Consider the following 23,262-nt stretch of genomic DNA (forward strand, 5'->3'; position numbering starts at 1 on the left):
GATTGGCTGGTTAAAAGGCCAGGCACTGTATGACACTGATTGACATACACAAGAGTTAAATGTTTTTTAAAAATCGCTTACAAATTCTATTTACCCCTTAGAAGTTGAGCATTATTTATTTATTTTTTTCCTCTGTTATTCAAATGGAATTACATAAAAACAGATCTAATTTCGTAATGAGTTATGCAGCGGACTACACATTCAATTTACATACATACAGGGCAGTCATGGGCTGGAGGTTAGGGAACCAACCTTGTGACCGGAAGGTCGTCGGTTCGAGCCCCTTGACTGACAATTACCAAGCACCTTATCCCCAACTCCCTGCCCCTTAGTGTGTGTGTGTGTGTTCACTAGTGTGCATGTATGTGGGTGTTTCACTGCACGGATGGGTTAAATGCAGAGGTCTAATACCCTCTGTGTGTAAACATAGTTGGCTAATGGTTCTCAATTAAGTTCCTTCTGCATTGAAAGTCTACATTTCTGACCTCACCTGACATTCAGTTTGTTTTGGTGTCGAAAAACACCAAAACTTACAACACCATTTCCTCACTTTGAATAAAAAAACAAAACAAAACTTTTAGGGCAAAATCTTTTCAAAACTGTCGTAAAACAATACGAGTTACAAACATCAGACAGCACTTTCATAACCATTCGATTCAATAACTCTGTTTTTAGAGTTTTTAGAGGCATTAAACTTTTCAGATGTCTGGTTCCCATCACAACCATTATGGACAGTTCTCTATGTTTGTCTAGAGTGGTGCATTTTACATCAGACCACTGTAAATGACTTTGCTTAACCATTTCATTGTGCAGAAACTGTAAGTGAAAGAAGTCAGAACTGAATAATTGTTCAGGGTAACAGAGTGGGAAAGATACACATGTACTGCTGTGCACTGTGCTATCTTGCTTTATGTAGAAAATAAGTCACCATACCATGTAGTTAAATGGGGTACAAAGGAAAGATGTGAATTCTTGCTTTTTTTTGTTACATTTTTAAATTAGTTGAAACTCTGGGCTCCTGAATGGTGCAAGCATCTGTAATGCATTAAATGATACATTGCCAATATATACAAATGAAGTCATCTTAAATCTAATTGATGTATCTAGATTGTTGGTAGAATATTATAAGATTTTAACTTAACTTTTTTTAACTTATTTAATTGTATTTGGTTTATTACTAGACAATTTATTTGAGTAATGTTATGAAGTAAAATTAGCTCACAGTATTGGTAGATCATTTTGCTTGTTTTAAGAACACACATTACCTGCTTGTATAGTTAGATCATCTGGTACTGAGTAATGTATAAGTAATGAGTAGAGAGAGTACTACTTTTTTCCAAGAAGTAATAGGTAAGGTAATTACAATGCATTTTGAGATTTTTATTAGTAATTACTCCAACACTGGAGCTATCGATACTAACAATAACACTAGCATTACTTGTGGTCTTTAGTTAGCTTTGGCTGTTTATTCTCATGCAGTTGTTATATAGAATAGTCCATTATATCAGTAATTGGAGGGAGAGGCATTGAAATAACTTGTTATTTCAATTGGTAGGGGGCAGTCATGGGCTGAAGGTTAGAGAACCAGCCTCGCCGGTTTGATCCCCAGAGACGACAGCACATGACCTTCCTTGTGCAAGACACCTAACCCCCAACTGCTCCCCGGGCGCTGCGGATTGGGCTGCCCACCACTCCGGGCAAGTGTGCTCACTGCCCCGTAGTGTGTGTGTGCTCACTAGAGTGTATGTGGCGTTTCACTTCATGGAGGGGTTAAATGTGGAGGTGAAATTTCCTCGTTGTGGGACTAATAAGTGTATCTTAATCTTATAGGTTATAGTGATTAGGTTATTCCAATATATAACAGAATAGATTATTTATCATTAACACGTACAGTATGTCTAACTTATATTTTCATGGTGCCACTGGCTCATGAGCACCCTAGTGGCTATCTAGTGCAAAGATCGCCCCGTCCTCTGTTATAATCTCTCTGCTAATGTTCAATTACAGCATGCTTTTGTTATTGCTAGCAAATTCTAGCGGTTTAACAAATCCGCAGCAAATGCAGCTCTTAGGAATAAAGTGGGCATTAATGCAGTACAGTCTGCAAAATAGTCCTGCCAAGGAAAATTTATAATCAGTCTTGACAGGCTTTGATTGTAATAAAGAGAGCAAGGTCACCATTTTATTTTATTACTCCCTTTCCTGGCATGAGAAGGAGTTCAGATGGATTTGGTGTGCTTTCCCCTCCTGGGGCCTAAGCTGCTGTGAAGGAAAGCATATACCCTAATCTGTCTCCATTGTGACTGCCCAGAGCCCCAGGGCCAGGGAATTTTCTTCAAGCATGGGCAGGTCAACAGACTCTTTTTGGTAAATAAGCTCTGGGAATCACCGACTCCCTTTCAGTATTTAGAGTACAAGCAGGAAAAGTGGTGGTCAGTTCAGGCCATTCGCTCTCTCTGGCCCTAGCAATTTGCTCCACCTACTGTTTCTAAAACAAATGCACTCGTTTTTGACATAAGAAAGTGACGTGGCCTCTATTATAGTGTCTGAGTGAAGTCCGAATGACAAGTCTTTGGTGGTCAGTTGAAAGAAAATCATTCCCATTATGTATGATATGTTTGCAGCTCTGACATGCTTGACTAAGGCCCTTAATCCAAGTGGATGTTTGATTTTTTTCAGATCATAGTGAGGCATAATTGCACGAGAATGTGTCAGAGGGCCATCTGCAATACCACACGAAATGGCCAGTGTTCATTTTGCTCTGCTCACGCCACTTAAGATGACCATACGCTGCACTGCACACTTGGGTGTATTTCTATGCTCTGCTGATTGCGTCATGGATTGCATAGTGTATGTTTCTCTTCACATGCTCTTCTATATGCGTGACAACAGAAAAAAGATAGAATGCCCTAGATGTAGCTTGTCAGAGTCTCCAAGGAGCACTTTAAAGCATTTTGATTTTAAGGGCTTAAGTCAGTGATGTATGTGCACATGGAAATTATGGGAAGGGTATTCATTCATTAACTCGACCTCTCAATGTATATATCTTATCAGGGCCACCATAGAGCAGGTATTATTTGGGTGGTGGATCGTTCTTAGCCCTGCAGTGAGCTGATGAAATGTGATGGTGGTGTGTTAGTGTGCGTTGTGCTGGTCTGAGTGGATCAGACACAGCAGTGCTACTGGAGTTTTAAATGACACCTCAGTGTCACTGATGGATTGGGAACTCTCTGAACATGTGCTTCACTGGAAGCAATACAAATCTGACCATTTTGTGCTAAGGCCTTAATGTGGCCAACGTCACAAGTTAGGATACATTTGAGAAGTGACCTACAAATAGAGCAACATTTTTTTTTTCATTTCTATTTTACTCATCTTTCTAGTCATGCATGTATATTGTATGTATATATCTTGTAGCTGTCAAAACCAAACCATACATCTCCAAAATGGTAACGTTCTACGGGAAAGAAAGAAAAAAAATCATGAAAAGTGATTTTATTCCAAGCAATTTTGGAATAAAAGTCTCACTGAAGGCCAGCTGGTGTTTTCAAATGATGCATTTTCAAATTGATCGGCCATTTAACAAATTTGAATCGTGAACTGGATCGATGTTTATATTTTATAATAGTCAAACAGTTAAAGTGGAGCTTTCTTCTGTGCTAGACTATACTTGCATCTAACCTTATTACCTACAAAAACAGTTTTTCCCAGCCTCTGCTTGGCACAGTATTCCTTTAAGCGTTGCTAAATGTACATGGGAACTGTGTTGTATAAGGATATAACACATTTCACGGAATGTTATAAGGAAAGACATCATTATAAATCCTTATTCTCCTCCCTTATTAAATTCACACTGAGCAAACAAAAGATGTATTTAATGGTCTATGACAAATCCCATGTGGAATATCTTGCTTTAAGTTGTAAATCCAATAACTAGAGCCACAGAAAGGGTGTCATAATTTTTATTTTTTGACGAGCAGGAGTGTTTCAGATACAGTGGCATGACCACAGAATTACAGCTTTAAATACATTAAAGTGTGGGGAAGTTTCACCTCACTGAAATTCAGACTGTGCTTGACATCCCTTTTGTGTGGGTAGTAGTTTCTGGGCTGTGGCATGACAGCTTAATGCATGTGAATGTGTTGGTCTTTTAAGTCTAATTCACGGCCTGCTGAGGTATTCTTGCATTCTGTGATTGCCCAGGATGTGTTTGCTTTGCTATTATCTATGACAGGAGAGTGGGTCAGGGTTATGGTGTGTGTGTATGAGAAGACCTGCTAGAACTGCCAAACAACACTTCCTTCAGATCTCATTTTCTCTTTGATAAGCACATGAGTTTTGTGCTTGTTAAAGTTCTGTCACATATTTCTGTTGATGTTAATCTGAAAGGTGTTTTTGGGACGGTGGACACATTTAACTGGTTTTGTAAAACACAACTATTACTTTGACTGAAGTACTGAAGTAAGAAGGAGCTGGGAAGATGGAGGGTGATGCTACGAAGTAACCACTCAACCAAAAGTGTAAACCCCATCAAAAGCAGTTAATTAAAAAAAAAAAAAAAAGAAAGCAGCATAGATGCAAAACAAAATTAGATCATAGACTAACCTGTGCTTTACATGTTATATGGAACATTAATATATGTTATTGCTTTTATTCATTTTCAGGTATGATTTTAAAATTATCACTTTTTCCAGTTTAGCTCGTCTTACACACGTTTAAATTTGTGAGTCATCCTGTTCAAAGCTGTTCTGTAAGAAAAACACTGTTTGTAGAACTTATAAACCACCTTTTTGAACCATCTTTACAAATGTAAAGGGATAGTTTTTGGTGATACATTACATTTAGGTTTGCAAATGAATTGATATTTATATGGTCAGTAATTACACATCAAATTATTAATTAACATCAATATATTAATACACTGCTTATTAAACATTAGGTACTGATTAAGTGATTGGCCTTCATACTGATGAAGTAACTGGTATTCATTCAAAGCTGATATGCTCCTTAACTGTGTATTTACCTGCTGCTTCAAACCCTGCTAACGGACTGATAAACATGTTTGCTCAAATAAAAAGGTAAAATGAGAACTAACTAGTACTTATAAGCGCTTATATTGATTTATTGTTATTAATTAATTACTACTTTGTGTTCTTCCCAGTAGAGTCATCGTTTTTGCTATTTATCACACTACAAACTCATGATTAAAACTGGATCAGTAACTGACTTCTCTCTGCTTGGCTTTGTGTCCCTTTGGGTAAAGATATATACATTATCAATTCGCATCTTATAATTATTATATTTATATAATTTATATTATATATTTATATATATAATACATCGTATTATTTATTTATTGTCTTCAATTATTAGTAAAGTGTTTATTTTTACGTAAATGGCTGCAACTGTAACAACTGCAATTTCCCCCTGGGATCAATAAAGGAATCTGAATCTGAATGAATGAGTCTACACAATATACCAAACAATTCAGCTTAAATTAACCTAAAACAAGTTTTCCAAACTTGCACCTCGAAATACAGGGTCTGTAGGGTTCCAAGACTGAGTTTCCATGGTATTGCTCCAAAAAGAACTTGTTGGCACTTTATATATGTGTGTATATTTCCTTCTGATGTTTATAAGGGTAGCTGTTTACATATATCTTTAAATGAGCAGCCTGTGTTTTAGGCCTAACTGGTATGCCCACTCAAGTTTCTACTCTGATTCACAGTGAAGTGCGTGTATAGGCAGCTCTTAATCTGGAATTTGTAGTATAGTTAGAATATCAGTAGTGAACACCATAACTTTACTTGCACATGAAGTAGTAATTAATGGTTAACAATATAAAGTAAGAAGTAACAAATGTTGAAAATGTAAAGACAGCTCTGAGGACGTAGAGGTGAAGGAAAGTGATGAGTAAAGCCCAAGGAGAGCAGAGGAAAAATGTAACAACACACCAGTAGATTGATTAAAAGCTACTTAACATGACTAAGGCATAAGTACTAGTACTAGCTATTTATAGGAGAAAACACATTTATCAGTCCATTAACAATATTATTAGTCGCAGGTAGTACACAATAAATGAGTAACTAAGCTTTGAACTAATGACAAACTAAACTGTAAATAAACAATACAAGCAATTACTAATTAATGAGTACTTAAACAGTAACTAATGCTTAAAGAACAGTTAATACACCAAAAAAATGAATATTTTAAGTAATTGCTTCAATTCATTTCAAGTGTGACCCTTAACGTAAACCATCTTCCAAGCATCTTGCTCTTCAGGACTTCAGATGCACATGACTTACTAGCTGGTTCAAACCTCAGTTTTAACTATAAATCCATTGTAAAAAATAAATAAATAAATAAAAAGTACATGCATAAATAAAATCAATTAGATGACAGAGACAAAATTGGCAAAGAACATTGGAACTAATTTCTCAATCCCTGGCATCTGATCTCAAATAGCAACATTAAACCAAAAGGAAGTGTAGAGAAGCAAAGTGAAAAAAGATCTTTTTCCTTTAGCCACATCTTTCACATGCTATAGTTCAAGCAGCATGGTTAGTCCAGATTTGTTCTTTTTTTAGTGACAGTTATCATTCTTAACATCCTAAGGCCTTGTCACATATCTGAATATGATGCCAAATATACAGGGTGAGTCAAAAGTCACAGGGCACGAAAGGGAAAATGACATATCTGAATACCCCAGCAAGTAATGGGTGAGAGATCTTTTAAGGCAAGTTTTTCCAATGGGAATGTGGTCTTGTAGCATATCAAAGAAGACCAGGATTGTCTCAGAAATTGCAACAACAACTGGGAACATTACCTGTGGTGCACAGCTATTTGACATGTTCAACGTGCTGTCCCTGGTGCTGAACACAGAGCTGAAGACACAGAATCCAACAATTGTTTTCGGTTGTTGTCGCAACTTTCTGTGTTGATAACTTTTGAACCACAATCGATTTCTGAGACAATTCTGGTCTTTGATATGCTACATGGCCACCTTCCCATTGGAAAACCTTACCCTTGATCCAATATGGTGGCCATGTTCCAGATCTAACCTAAAAGATAGACATCCTCACCCATCACTTCCTGGGGTACTCAGATGTCATTTTTCCTTTCGTTTCTGAAATGAAACGGTGTCCTGTGACTTTTGACTCACTCTGTAGAGTAAAAAGGTGTAGAGATGATGTATATATGTATATGCATAGCTCGATGGCTAAAAGCAATGAGTATATAATGATAAAAACAAGGGGGAGTCATATTCATAAGATGGTGTTAACATCAAACCTGATGTTATAGACCCATCTGGATGTTAGTTATGCAACACATGCAAAAAACAGCATAAACTTTGATGTATTTTCAAGCATATCTGTATTTCTAGAGGTGGCCAACATGAAAAATATACTTATGTGACTTATACAATACTTGTGTGATACATGTGTGAGGTTTGATAAGTTGGAACAGCCAAATGCAGCAGTTGTGCCTTATATAAATAATGCTATTAAAAATTGAGTAACAATTTGTTCAACATTGCACATACAAATGAAATGGGACTAATTAGGCTTCCTTGGTAATAGAACAGATGCTCAGTATTCTGTATGATACCCATGATGTCTTTAGAAAAGCATGTTAAGACAGTTTATCACAATAGCGATACAGTATCATAATATTGCTCTCCTCTTTGTTTCATCCTTCCACACAAAAACATGGAAACTGAGTTTTCATACACATGCCTGCCATTAACAATCTGCTGATAACATTCATGTGTCCCTAAACCCGTCCGAATGGGGTCTGAACCGTTCTTGCACTTGCAGACATCAATGCTGTGTTAAGCAGATGCTGCTTTCCTTGTTGTTTGGCAGGTAGCTGCTGAGTCTTGCCAAAGCCTTATACCTGCATGAGCCTGTGCCATGTACAGGCTTATGCTGAGTTGATTAAGCTCTTTGTCACATTTTTCTGTGAAGATCTGTAATTCTACAACATAAGGTAGTGGAGGGAGCTGCTAATCTTTAAAAAAGGCTCAAGAGTTTATAATTGTTGTGCTCAATCTGCTGTGCTAAATAATGTATAGGCTTATTTTAGCAGCAGTGAAGCAGTTATATGGGAGAATTCATCATTCCCTTTTAACACAGATGGTCAGTAGGAGAAAAGCTGGAGCAGAGATTTGGAGCATCTCTAGGGCCCAAGATGCACTGCCTGAAGTCTGCTGCTCCACACGCTGAAGTCCTGTTGGGTTTGCAGTTTGCAAAAGATCTGACGTTAGCAGAATGATCGTTCTCTCTGCCAGCTGGGAGAAAGTGCTAACTGCTTTAGGTCTCTATGTGAATTCACAGAGGAGGCCTATTCTGGATTATTAGGAATAGATAGGATGAGAAGTCTTCTTGAATATTTAACAGGCATTCAAGTAACCACCTAAAGAATCAGATTAATTCATGTCTGTAGTTTCGAGCATCGGTGGAGAAGGGGTTCGCCTGTGTGCACTGAAATGTAAAAAAAAAATCCCTTGGGTTTCTGTGTTCGCTACAAAGGATTTGCATGCAGCTTCATTTGAAACTGGTACAGCAAAGTGCTATAGGCACTACATGTTTGAAGTGGATAAGTTGGTGTCTTCTCTGTTTCAAGAAGAACTGCACTGAGAATAGGCAGACATGGACGCGGGAAATGAGGGTGCCGAGGGGTCTGCAGCACTCTTAGATTTTAGGATTATTTAAGTGCAGCTAAAAAAAAATTAATGAAATAAAACAACTGAACTTTAAAATGTTAAAATGCCACTGTTGCAGTGTGATGATGCCATATGGTTATACTAGACTCAGTCCTTTGGGAAAGTACCACGCTCTAGCAAATGTTAGAAAGGCCGAATGGTTTATTTGAGTTCAACTAGACATTTAGCTCCTTGCTCAGACGATGAGAGAGAAAGCAACCATTTGATGCTGCAAGAAAAATGGCAACCTGCTAATTGCCGTGCTAATTTAGTCTATTTTCAAAAAAAAGTCATATTTCTTAGGGCTGGACCTGAATTTTTAACTATTTAGATGTTAGTGTGTTGGGTAGGTATTCAGCTTTTAATTTTGGGATTCAGATATTCAATTGTAACATAAGTTGTAGGCTATCAATAAAGGTGAACTGCAATATACTGTAAAGTTCTGGCTTCTCAGGAGAACCTTGACTTGAGGTTATGTATAACACACCTTTGTTTTAATTGGCTCCCTGTAAAGCCTGAACTAGTCGTTTAAAAGTCAAAGGTGTTGGGCTGTATTTTGCAGGTGTTTTGTAAGACCACATCATATGTTTTTAAGTTATATCATCACATGTACATGAGTGAGAAAGAAGCTCTGGTTTGATGTTTAGATCTCAAATGCAAAATCAATATTATACTGAGGAGCGTATGATGACAATAATACATAATTCACTTTTATACTCGGAAGACATGAGTTCTCTTTGAACACACTCGTACGTGCTATCATCAGATTCATCCACTTGGGGAAGGGGTCTGAAGCACCAGTACAATTATAAAAAGTTCTTCCCCACGTTGCATGTAATTACACCTTCGTCCAAATTCCCAAAACTTTGAATTTGAATACCTTTCGTCCAGAAAGACAGAGAAAAGACTGTGTTGTGTGTTCATCAGTGGTGTCAATTACATGTGTATACCTCATCACATTATAGCACATCATGAGACATTCTCTAAAACAATAATCAAAAAATTCAAAGGTAGAAAAATCTGCAATATAATGGTTTACATGTCACATATATGCTGCTTACTGCTCCACCTAAACCTTCACCTTCCCCAGTGCCTGTGGACAGATGTAAATTCCAAAGAAATGTGGATTACTTGCAAAAATGGAAGAAAAATGTTCTAATTTATGGCACTGCTTATCTGCAAATACATGTATCTTCGGATTTTCGGAATTCAGATTTTGAACATCACAGCCTTTAAGTTGATCTATTTAGTGCAAATGCTTTCCAGTAGACCACACACTAGTTTAATACTTGTTACTATAAAGTAGTTACATTACTTGTGCTTCAAACATTATTACTGGACAAACTGTAATCACTGAGGTTTTTGTGTATAGATTAAAAAATTTGGGGTATTGAACAATTCAACAAGTACCAGGCCACGTTTGACTGAATGGATGTTTTTTATCATCTTAAATATTTTTTGATCGAAAGACTTATAATTACAAAGAAATCTGATATGCTATAAGCTTAGTATATGTGGCAACGTTTTAAAGCCTGTTTGAAAAAACACATCCTCATTAATTGGCATTACGAATGGCAAGAGTGAGTAAACCTGCATCAAAGCAAGGATGGCTGCTTTGAAGAATCTAGCAATACCTGAATATAAGATAAGATATTGATTTTGTTTAACCCTTTGGTTACTGCAGAATTCAGTATGCTATTGTAGAATTTTGGTATATTAATTCGAATTTTTCTGTATGTAGGTATACACTGTACTTCTATGTTGGGGGCAGGGTGGGTAAACCTTCATTTAATACTTTGTGCGGCATGTCTTTGCAAAGATAATAGCTCTGAGTCTTTTCCTATAATGCTTCATGAGACTGGAGATCACATGGTAAAGTATCTGAGAACACTCCTCCATACAGAACCTCTCCAGATCCTTCAGATTCAAAGGTCCACACTGTGGGCTCTCCTCTTCAGCTCATCCAACAGCATTTTCTATGTGGTTTAGGTCAAGGGACTAAGGTGGTGGCCTTAACAAATCTTTGTTCTTTGGTCCTAGAACCATTTTTGTGTTTCGAGGTTTACTTTGGATCATTGTCCTGATGGAAGACTTAAACTATGGCCCAGTCTAAGCTTCCTAGCTGAGGCAGTCAGATTTTTTTTGTTTGTTTTATTTTCCTGCTGGTATCTGAAGGAGTCTGTTAAAGCAGGTAAACTGTCCAGGGCTTTTAGAAGATAAATTGCCCCACAATGGGGCTCAAGTGGGGTTGGAGTACTTTGATGTATGGCTATATTTGTATTCACGTCAAATCCACTTCTGGTGTTTGTTGCCAAAAATCTTTATTTTGGTCCCATCTGACCATAATATGTTCCCACTGAATGTTCCAGTAGCATTTACTGTAGCCGTTTGGTTTTCTTGGTTCTTCCAAACAATTTGTGGTAGGTGTTGTTGTGTTCATTTACATTTATTTATTTATTTTTAACAGTTTTATTTTGGGTCTTGGAATGTCATCTTATAATGTCATTCATTTTTCAATAACATACAGTACATTATATTTCCAAACGTTTTCACTCACCCATCCAAATCATTCAATTCAGGTGTTCCAATCACTTCCATGGCCACAGGTATATAAACCTAAGCACCTCGGCCTGCAGGCTGCTTCTCCAGACATTAGTGAAAGAATGGGTCACTCTCAGGAGTTCAGTGAATTCCAGCGTGGTGCTGTGATAGGGATTTGGTTGTGGGGTTGTTTTTCAGGAGTTGGGTTCAGCTCCTTAATTCCAGTGAAAGGAGCTCTTAAAGCTTCAGCACCAAGAGATTTTGAACAGTTTCATGCTCCTAAATTTGTGGGAACAGTTTGGGGACGGCCCCTTCCTGTTCCAACATGACTGCACATCAGTGCACAAAGCAGGTCCATAAAGACACGGATGAGCCAGTTTGGTATGGAAGAGCTTGACTGGCCTGCACAGAGTCCTGACCTCAACCCCATAGAACACCTTTGGGATGAATTAGAGCGGACACTGCAAGCCAGGCCTTTTCATCCAACATCAGTGTCAAAAATTTCCATAAACAAACTCTTAAACCTTGTGGAAAGCCTTCCCAGAACAGAAGAGTTGAAGCTGTTATAGCTGCAAAGGGTGGGCCAACACCATATTAAGGATTAAGAATGGGATCTCACTCAAGTTCATATGCGTGTGAAGGCAGACGAGCAAATACTTTTGGCAATCATCTATAGACAAGACTTAACATATGTTTTAGGGCTTAACGGTATGAGCAGTGAACTGTTTGAAAATGCATTGAAAGAGCTTTTTTTGTTTAATTGCAGTTTGAAACATACAAAATTCATTACTGTAGTCAATATGAATTGGAAATCCTAACAACTTGTCCTTCTGTATGGTGTGATTTCTCCAAATGAAACAGATTTTTTATTTTATTTTTTTATTTATTTATTTTGCTTTTAATAGATGTGAATGGTGGGAGTATTTTCCAAGCTCTTCCACACTGACGGATGGTAATCAAAAATCAATATTGATGAAAGATTTTGAAAAAAAGTCTTTTAATTAATATGATAAATCATCCTTAATGAGAATTTAGGTTGACTTAACATTACCTTCTTACGTTTTAAGTGGGGAAATTCAGCCCAATAACAACAAGCCTGTGAATCGCCTGTGGATGAGTTCGACTCATAATTACCCAAATGCCCCAACACTTAGCATTCATGATACAAAACTCGCAACAATGGCCCACCAATGCAGGGACTGATATAATTTTGGGTGGTGGAGAGAAATTGCTATTGCACATGCTGACAATAGTAGCGTTACCTACTGCTATGATAATTCTAACCTTCACTTGTGAAGTTTGCAATAGACATTCAAGTAATGTATCTATTGTTTTGTTTACAATGGGTTGCAGTATTACTAATATTATTGAAATAACTGTAACATATCTGCAAGTTAGATAGTCAGGACTTAGATAAATCCTTTGAAGTTTGTTAAACCGGATCCTATCCAAAGAGAGCACAGGACATTAAAGCATGAAATCACTCTGCAGTTTCGTTCACTCATCTGGAAATCGCCCCATTTATTTACTTCTTCATATTATAGAAAAATCTGTAGTTAAATACAATGAACCATCTGTATTCATATAAAGTTTTGAGTAATCCATCATGTGGATTGGTATGGTAGAAAGAAGATTAATTTTGCCTCTGAAGTCACAGATATTCTAAAGTATAAAGATATATAAAGATATTCCTGAATCTCTGTCAAAAGGTATCTCTTTTGCCTGGGAAGGAAAGTGAAGAGCCTATTCCAGAAGGAGGGCACAAGTGGTTATTACAAATGTGACCATTTATAGATACACTATTTAAAATGTAGGTGAAATGAAGAGCAGATTTTTAGAGTAGATATGATGATAGGGTTTGAGGAACATAATGAAGTGTTATGGAGAGGGGTGAGTTAGGGCTGGGTAATAGATATTTTATTCATAACCTACATACATACTGGAACATATATACCAATCAGGCATTATGTTATGACCACCTCTCTGTTTCTGTACTTATTGTCCATTTTATCAGCTCCACTTACTATATATGTGCACTTTGTAGTTCTACAGTTACAGACTGAAGTCCATCTGTTTCTCTGATACTTTGTTAGCCCCCTTTTACCTTGTTCTTTAGTGGTCAGGATCCCCATGGACCCTCACAGAGCATTATTTGGGTGATGGATCGTTCTCAGCACTGCAGTAACACTGCAGTGGTGGTGGTGTGTTAGTGTGTGTTGCGTTGGTCTGAGTGGATCAGACACAGCAGTGCTGCTGGAGTTATTAAACACCTCAGTGTCGCTGCTGGACTGAGAATAATCCACCAACCAAAATCATCCAGCTAACAGTGTCCTGTGGGCAGCGTCCTGTGGGCAGCGTCCTGTGACCACTGATGAAGGACTAGAGGATGACCAGCACAAACTAACGCAATATCAGCATATAAACGCATATCAGTGGTACTGCAGTGCTGAGAATGATCCCCCAGCCAAATAGTACCTGCTCTGTGAAGGTCAATGGGGGTCCTGACCACTGAAGAACAGGGTAACAGAGTATCAGAGAAACAGATGGACTACAGTCTGTAACTGTAGAACTACAGAGTGCAGCTATACAGTAAGTGGAGCTGATAAAATGGACAATGAGCGTAGTAAAAAGCTTATGCCTGATCGGTGTATATCTGCTTGGCATGGATTTCATAAAAGCATTGCAAGTAGTTGTGCAACAGAAAGTGTAAATTACTGTAGTAGTCTAGCTAAATATGCAGAACGCCTCCAAAATGTCAACTGTTTTTGATTTAATAGGTACTAGATATTAGGGATTAATGAATATGTTGTGAATAAGCACATTTATACCAACCTGGCTTTTCCTTTTCCTTCAAAAAAGAGTTGAACAGAGGCTGAAGTCAGTGCAAACTGCTAGTTTCTATGGTATCTTGCTAAGCAACCATTGCTTTGATGAGGGATGTTGAAAGAGGGCACTTAGAAATGAAACAATGAAAAATCTTAAATTAAAATTAAAAATCAATTGTATTCACTTTAAAATGGACCTTTCTTTCATACTTAAACATGACTTAGAATGTGCTTTGTGTATTCTCACAGTAGACTCTTTACTTATGTTGCAGTTTCCCAGAGCACTGAGGGATGGAGCGCTTCATCTTCTCCCTGCTGGTGCTGGCGGTCTCTGCCTCAGGACAGCTCTGCCCGAAGCGCTGCATGTGCCAAAATCTGTCGCCATCACTCGCCATCCTCTGTGCCAAGACAGGTCTGCTCTTTGTGCCCACGGTGATTGACCGGCGGACGGTGGAACTTCGTCTCACTGAGAACTTCATCACAGCAGTAAGGAGGAGGGACTTTGCTAACATGACGAGCCTCCTACACCTGACACTGTCACGCAACACCATCAGCCAGATCATGCCTTACACCTTTGCTGACCTCAAACGGCTGCGGGCGCTGCACTTGGATAGCAACCGTCTCAGTGTGGTCACGGACGATCACTTTCGGGGTCTCACCAACCTAAGGCACCTTATTCTAGCCAACAACCAGCTCCATAACATCTCCCCACATGCTTTTGATGACTTCTTGGGAACACTTGAAGATCTGGATCTATCATACAATAACCTGGTGGACATCCCATGGGAGACCATTGGAAGGCTTACCAATGTGAATACTCTCAACATGGACCACAACCTCATAGAGCACGTTCCCTTAGGAGTCTTTTCCAACCTGCACAAGCTAGCTCGACTGGATATGACCTCCAATAAACTGAAAAAGATTCCTCCTGATCCTTTGTTTCTTAGGATACCAGTCTATGCCAAGTCCAAGGGCTCTCCACTGTCCTCGCTTGTTCTTAGCTTTGGAGGAAACCCACTCCACTGTAACTGTGAGCTTCTCTGGCTGAGGAGGCTTACAAGAGAGGATGATTTGGAGACCTGTGCCTCTCCTCCTGATCTCACTGCTAAATACTTCTGGACAATTCCAGAGGAGGAGTTTATCTGTGATCCACCTGTGATTACAAGGAGGTCTCCAAAGATCTTGGCCATGGAAGGCCAGCCTGCCAGCCTGAAATGCAAAGCTAATGGTGACCCAGACCCAGATGTCCACTGGATCTCTCCCGAGGGTCGTCTGATATCCAACAATTCCCGCACTTTGACCTTCAGCAATGGCAGCCTGGAGATAAACATCACCTCTTTGAAAGATACAGGAGTATTCACCTGTATTGCATCTAATGCTGCTGGGGAGTCTACAGGCACTGTGGAACTGGTGGTGAGTCCACTTCCTCACCTAGCCAACAGCACTAACCGCGTCCGGGAGCCTGATCCAGGGCCATCTGATATCTTGACATCTGCCAAGTCCACCTCATCTTCTAGCAATGACACAAGGACTCAGGAGAAGAAAACGGTCCTGGCGGAGCTTACTGCAAACTCAGCTCTCATCAGGTGGCCTTCACAACAGCATTTTCCTGGGATCAGGATGTATCAGATTCAGTACAACAGTTCATCAGATGACACCTTGGTCTACAGGTAAGTATTTAATCTTATTAGTCATCATGTAAGTGACAGGCATACTGATTTGGTGTCTCTGAACCTTTATATAGTTTTGACCAGGCCTGAATGTTGTCTTAGGTGTTAATTTGATTGTAATTATCACTTCCACCACAGTGCCTTCTTTATGCCTTGGCAGAATACTTCTGTCATGAAGCGAATCATTTTCACTGTGTGATTTTATTCTGTGTGTATTTTGGGGATTTACTTTTGCCTCTGTATATTGTGAAGAAAGGGACAAAAATAGAGAAGATATTTGATTTTTGTTTCAACATGGTTGGACTAAGTACTGCTTTGTTTTATTTCTGGAAAGTACTATACAAGGTAGACTCCGAAGAGGTGGACACAGATATGACAGTTCTTTCTTGGCTTATACTTAGAAACGGCACACTCCTTCACATTTTATAATTTGGCATCGTCCTCTATGCTTAATTGGTCTGGATGGTGCATTTTTACATACACCCATTTTCCTGGTGACATTTTACTGTAGAGCATTTTTGTTGTCATGTCAAGCTGATGTAGGGATCATGTAACATTGGATCAAAGCCTTTATAGGACATCCTGTTCTAAAACCGATGATATTCACTGGTAAAATCTGACCAAACCTCACAAATAGTTTGTAGTGTTTGTCTCAGTAACGCACAAAAAATTATTTTCCGCATTGTTCTGGCTCCTGTGCTAGTGTGAATCTCCCCAGCAAGGTGAAGCTTTCCCCGCTGGTGACACGATATTGTTGGCCCTCATCTGTTCGCGGCGTAACCAGCCAGCTGATTGGCTTTTTTCTTGAAGGGCAGGACTTTTATTGAATGTTATGAACATTCACATTCATATTTCAATCAGTGACCAGTCTCTTCATTTATAACATCGCTGGTTGGATAAGTAACAGAAACTGCCTCTTTAAAGCAGCTAATGCCAACGCTGTGCAATATTGGCTGTCTTCTACATGGGGACTTTTCTCCTCAGTGGACTGTATGCTAATTTTGTCAGACGAAGATATGTTTGCTGTCTCTAGATCTAAATATCCACCTGATGACAGCTGGGATAGGCTCCAGCACCCCCTGTGACCCTGAGGGAGAAGATGTGTGTGTGTGTGGGTGTGTGTGTGTGTGTGTGTGTGTGTAGGTGTGTGTGTGTGTGTGTGTGTGTGTATCTAACTAACATCAATTACAATCGTTTACATAGTTAGCAAAAAAGCTATGTCAGAGTTGGGTATGCTGTCTCTTCTTTCTCAGTCACATCCTTGAGAACGCATCCCTGGCAACACGGTTACATTCAGTTAATTACTGTCATTACTGTACAATGTACTGTACAATTACTGTATATAACATTCAGTGATATATAGAAGCAGAATATAATATACTTATATAATATAATTGCAGTCACATTTTATAGTCAAGTTAAAACAAGTAAGGCATTGCCCTTTGTTAGCCTGCTTATTGTCCTGCTTGTTTTCCCATGATGCAACATAAAAAGCCCCCAGATAGTGATTTCAGTATTGAAATCCTGGTCCCTTGCATTCCTGTTTCTTACAGGATTGGATCGGATACATTCTGTTTTCCCTGCTGATCATGACAGATGATCAGTGACAGCTCATGTCAAGTTTGGTCAAGTTCAGACATCATTTGCCCTGCCTTTTAGTTTTTTCTCATTCCTTTATTCTTTCTCCTTACTTTCATCAAATTAAAACTCTTTGTAATCTATCTTGCCGAAATCACCCACTCGTGTTGATGATGGAATTTAGCACCAAGGTGCGGAGTCCCACGCTTGTGAGAAAATTGATGTGTGGGAAATAAATCAGCGAATTGATTCAGCACAGTGGTTTGCTATATCAGCATGGCACAGTGTGAGACCAGTCTATTGTGGAAAGTGTATCCAGATGAAAGAACTTATACTAATAAGGACTATTATATCTACTCTGCAGTAATTTAGCCGATACTGTTGTAGTACTCAAGTCCAGTCTCAAGACAATGCTTACAATACAATGAAAAGTGGAACTGAGACTACAATATAATAATAATTAATAATATATTTAGCCTATATATTATTTAAAGTTATTTTTCAAATATCTAAAACATAGTTTTATTTGTTAATATATCATGTATAATGAACTGCAAATGGATTTATACTTTGAAGCCGTTTCAGACAGAATTTTGTTAAGCCCGGGTTAGTTATGTACTCAAAACTTACTGGTGTTAATGGTATTGTTGGGCTAACGATATCAGGGTCAGGCTTGAATAGAAATTTCTCAGGCTATATTCAGATATTTCACATGAAAATTGTATTGGACCGTTGCCATCTCTCGCATATATGTTAAAAGCTTTGCTACACCAAATTCCCAAAACAGTGTTTGGTGAAAGTCTTCAGTAATTCACAGATCATTTGGAATCCCTGAGTGTTGGTTGCTTGAAGCTGGGTCACAAACACTACTACGTTCTGCCTCTGCTCGTATTGATTTGGAGGAGGAGACGACTGTGTACAACTTAAGTTGTATGAACACACATATCCAAATACCCTCAAGCTGTAATTTGTGGACAAAATTGGGGGTTGGGGGTGGTAGTGGTGAATTTCGCAATAGAATGGAGAACATTGCCAGGCCCTAGTGCAAAACAAGACAAGGCCCAAATATGATTAAGAGTGAATCAGTGTAATTCGCAGAGGAACTGGGTCGACCAAATGAGAAGTTCAGCTTGCCAAGCTTGTTGCTTACGCATGAGAGCGCAGAGACATCATCCAGAATGTACAGCCAATAGCTGCTGTTTCTCAACGTCCTATCTTTTTCAGGCTATACCAAATCCCTGCAAAATTCCCTTCCTAATTACATTTCAGTAAGCGTTTCCAGAAGGTATTTGAGCGATTTTTATTCTGTTTTCACGGATAAAACCCCAAGTCAGGGGAAAGAACACCTCTCTGATACAGTCCATTGAGGCCACCTCGCATTTGCACAGCCGCTTGGGATCAGTTATTGACTCTGATGCTGGTGACACTTTGATGCAGTTGAATGCTGTGTGAAATCAGTCGGAACCCTGACAGCTCCCCCATGCATTGAGCCAGTCCAATGTCCGGGAGCGTGGAACAGGGCACTGAGTCATCAAAATGAGTATTCACTGATTCACTGTGCAGTGTAGGGGACACACAGTGTGGACAGAACACTCATATTTGACTGAAGACTTCTTTTTCAAATGATTCTTGTTCTCTGACGGTGGTTTTATGACCATGTGTGTCTGACAGCTCTGCTCCTATGACAGGGCCAAGAGTAGATTACAGCTCACACATGGTGTTGTCATCCCCTGCACATCATGTTTTTGGAAATGGCTTCCTGTGATCCAAGATGGATGTAAAAATTTGAGTTGTTATAATGGTGTGTTTGTGCATCTACGTATAATCAAATGTGTTATGTGAGTGCTGATCTGACAATCTCTTAAGCTTCTGTGTCACCCAGCTTAAATCCTACATTTTGGTTTTCTAAGCGAAAATAAGTACGCATCTTCTACAGAGAGCAGATGTCTGCGCAAATGCTGTTTATTTGCTGAATTTAACATTATGGGAAAAAATGGACTGTGCAAAAGGAAATGGGCACTAAAGTTTGCAGACACAAGTTTGCTGTGCAGATATATCTTCACTCGTTGTCCATTTCATGAAGTTCACTATCACACAGGTGCATTTTGTAGTTCTGCAATTACAGATCACAGTCTCCATTTACTGCATTCATCAATGGCCAGGACTGTACAAGACCACCACTGAGCAGGTATTATTTGGGGCAGGGATCATTCTCAGCACTGCAATACACAGTCAGGACTCCAGCAACACTGGGTTTATAAATACACTTTATTGAAAGGGTGTCTGCATAACATTCGTATCATCTTACATAAAAATCTTACTTAAAATCAACATTCATGGACTATACATATTTTATATGATATTAATATGGACTACAATATCATTTTACCGAAAGATGTTTTTCAAAATAAATGTTGTGATTTTTTATTTTGAATAACTTATTATTTTCAGTGAAACTCCTCATTTCTGGACTCTGGATAAAAATGACCTAGCTTTATCCCTGACATTGTAGTCCATATTAATATCATGTAAAACATGTATAGTTTATGAATGTTGATTTAAGCATTCATGAACATGTTATGAAGTGTTTATGTAACATGATATGAATGTGTTATGTAGACGCCCTTCAAATAAAGTGTTACCATGTGATCCACACCTAAAAATGCACATAAGAATCTATTTTTCAGTTTTTGATATAATGTGAAAATACTCTTTTCCCTACCGTAGGGAGGCATGTCTCCTGGATTAAGGAGTTCCTCAAAGTGCTCCTTTCATCGACTGACAATAACCTCATTTGAAGTCAGAGTTTCTCCACCCTTGCCAAATACAGCTTGGGCTCAGCCACCCCGACTGCTCCTGAGTTGCCGGACAGTTGTCCAGAACCTCCTTGAGGCTGACCGAAAGTCTTTTTCCATGGCCTCACCAAACTCCTCTCATGCCCTGGATTTTGCTTCTGCCACAGTTGCGGCTTCCACCATTTTTGCCTGTATCTACCTGCTGAATTGGGAGTCCTTCGGGCCAACCAGTCCCTAAAGGCCTCTTTCTTCAGCTTGACTGCCCCCCTCATCACCGGTGTCCACCAGGAGGTTCTTCGGTTACCACTCCTAGAGGCATCCACAAGCTTTTGGCCACGGCTTTGACTGGCAGCTTCCACAATGAAGGGAGTCAGGGCCAGAGGCTTCTAGTGTGTCAAGTTTCATTTCCTTGGTGGAGATCACTGAGGTAGTTGATAAGCTCCTCAGTGGCAAGGCACTGGGGGTTGGATGAGATTCGTCCAGAGATGCTTAAGGCTCTGGATATTGTGGGGCTGTCGTGGCTAACACACATCTGCAATACTGCAAGGACCTCAGGAACAGTTCCGGTGGACTGGCAGACCGGTGGTCCCTATTTTCAAAAAGGGGGACTGGAAGGTGTGTGCCAACTATTGGGGTATCACACTGCCAGGACTACCATTCAATCTCTGTACTCCTGGAGTGAGAGCTGTGTTCGTATACATGACATTAAGTCAGACTCTTTCAGTCTGACTTGTTAGCGTTGGACTCTGCCAGGGTTGTGCCCTGTCTCCACTCCTGTTCATGATATTCAAGCCGTAGCCGGGTCAGGAGGGCATTATGTGTGGAGGCCAGAGGTGGCGTCTCTGCTATTTGCAGATGATGTTGTTCTTTTGGCTGAATAACATCGATGCCTCCAGCGCTCGCTGGAGTGGTTTGTAGCTGAATGTGAAGCGGTTGGTATGCGCGTCAGCACCTCCAAGTCTGAGTCCATGGTCTTAGCCAGGAAAAGGATGGCATGCCCACTCCATGTAAGGGGAAAGGACTTGCCCCAGGTGGAGGAGTTTAAGTATCTTGGGGTCTTGTTCATGTGATGGGAAGAGGGATCATGAGATTAACCTCAGGCTGGGATAGGCTGCAGCAATAATGCAGTCACTGTACTGGACTGTAGCGGTGAAGAGGGAGCTGAGCCAAAAGGTGAAGCTCTTTGTTTACCGGTCGGTCTACATCCTGACCCTCACCTGTGGTCATGAGCTGTGGGTAATGACCAAAAGAGCGAGATCGTGAATACAAGCGGCGGAAATTAGCTTCCTTTACAGGGTGGCATGCTACACTCTATTTCATAGAGTGAGGAGCTTGGTCATCCGGGAGGAGCTGTACCAGGGGGTGTACCAGGCATGGCCTACCCGGACAAGACCCCAGGGTGGTCCTAGGACCTGCTGGAGGGATTATATCTCCAAGTTGGCCTGGGAGCAGCTTGGGCTCCCTGGGAATGAGCTGGAGGGAGCTGTGGGGGACAGGGTCATCTGGGATTCTCTGCTCTCTCAACTGCTGCCGCAACCCACGTTCAAAGCCACTTAAATCCCCTTTCTTCCCCATTCTGATGCTCGGTTTGCACTTCAGCAAGTTGTCTTGACCACCTCTACTTGCCTAAATGAGTGTGTGTGTGTGTGTGTGTATATAGTGATGTTTCCAGGTGATGTTTGATTAATCAGAAGCACTGCTTAATTTATTTCACCATACTTTCAGAATTTTGCTCAAAATTGGTAAAACATTTGAATGGAAACCAAGCTAGTATCACTGCAATGTTAAGAATGATCCACCACCCAAATATTACCAGCTCAGTAGTAGTCCTTGTTCTATTGTAGGAATGAGTTGATGTTGATAAACAGGATAAGGGGGGCATTGAAATTTTCCAAAATGTTTGGTTAGGCCACTTTTAAATTGTGCTAAAAAGCTGCCACTACAAATTGCCCTGTTTGTGAACTGGTTGTTATACTCATTGTTCAAATAGAGGACAGATGGTTGGTGCAACCTGCTTGTCTTTGCTCCACCCCTCCTTGTGTACTCTTGTTTAGCCCTTGTGCTGGTTACCAGCAAATTCAAGCGAGATTTTTATTCAAGGGGCTGTCATTCAGCACTCAGTTTACAAGCTGCAGAGCTTTCAGTAGTTCTAGGATGAGCAGTCATATCATCACAGAGGCTGGTGGCTGCTGTGATAACTCAACCATTGAACTCTGGTATCTATAATCTCATTGTCCAAAGCTGCAAATCCTCCAAATCCAAATGACTCTGGTGCTAGAAATAAGCTCAGTTATACCCAACACAAAGCAGCATTAAAGGGCAAATGTGACTTCTAAAATTATGCTTTCTAGCACCTGGCTAGACCCAGACATGCCATTTGATGATGAAAAATTAATTGCACACACTTACCTACTTCTTGCTATGCAAAAGAATGGTGATTAAATTTGCATGTAGCACTAGGGTGAACTGTAGCATATGACACTGTATATGCACACAATAAATATTATAGTAAAATAGCAAAACAGTTTAGTCAGGCAAGGGTGAATTATAATTAGTCTTTAAACTGAAAACAGAATATAATGGTATGTGTCTTCTGATGCTTTTTGTCACCATATTTCACAGTGGATCTCTATGCTTGAACAGGAACTTCAACCCTCATTCCAAAAATGTTGGGATGCTGTGTAAAATGTAAATAAATGTAAATAAAAACAGACAAGAATGGGACAGCATTCCTCTCCCGATACTCCAGCAATTGGTCTCCTCACTTGCCAAACATTTACACACTGTTGTTAAAAGAAGAGGGGATGCTACACAGTGGTAGACATGGCCCTGTCCCAACTTCTTTAAGATGTGTTGCTGCCATCAAGTTCTAAATTTTGTATATTTAATATTTCTCATGAAAGGGTAAAATGTCTCACCTTCAACATCTCACGTGTGTTCTATGTTGTACTGTGAATAAAATATGGCTCTATGAAATTTGCAAATCATTGCATTTCTGTTTTTATTTACATTTATTTATATTTTACATCGCTTCCCAACTTTTTTGGAAATGGTGTTGTATGTCGTTTAGGGCACAATCTGACTGGCTGTGTGCTGGTGCTTATTTTTAATGTTACACCAAAGCTTACAATCAGAATAAACTGTCAGCT

At 39.6% G+C, this 23,262-nt stretch overlaps 1 protein-coding gene across 1 annotated transcript in view; it reads left to right on the plus strand.

The window, feature by feature from the left end:
* Positions 1-23,262, plus strand: part of zgc:172282 (leucine-rich repeat and fibronectin type III domain-containing protein 1-like protein) — a 158,273-nt gene that overhangs the window by 87,084 nt on the left and 47,927 nt on the right. The window contains exon 3 of the mRNA XM_017708869.2: positions 14,343-15,740. Within this exon, the coding sequence (XP_017564358.1) occupies positions 14,362-15,740 (1,379 nt within the window). The 5' untranslated portion in view covers positions 14,343-14,361. The remainder of the gene's footprint in view (positions 1-14,342; positions 15,741-23,262) is intronic.

Source organism: Pygocentrus nattereri, chromosome 17 (assembly GCF_015220715.1).
Source record: "Pygocentrus nattereri isolate fPygNat1 chromosome 17, fPygNat1.pri, whole genome shotgun sequence".
NCBI classification, from domain to species: domain Eukaryota; kingdom Metazoa; phylum Chordata; class Actinopteri; order Characiformes; family Serrasalmidae; genus Pygocentrus; species Pygocentrus nattereri.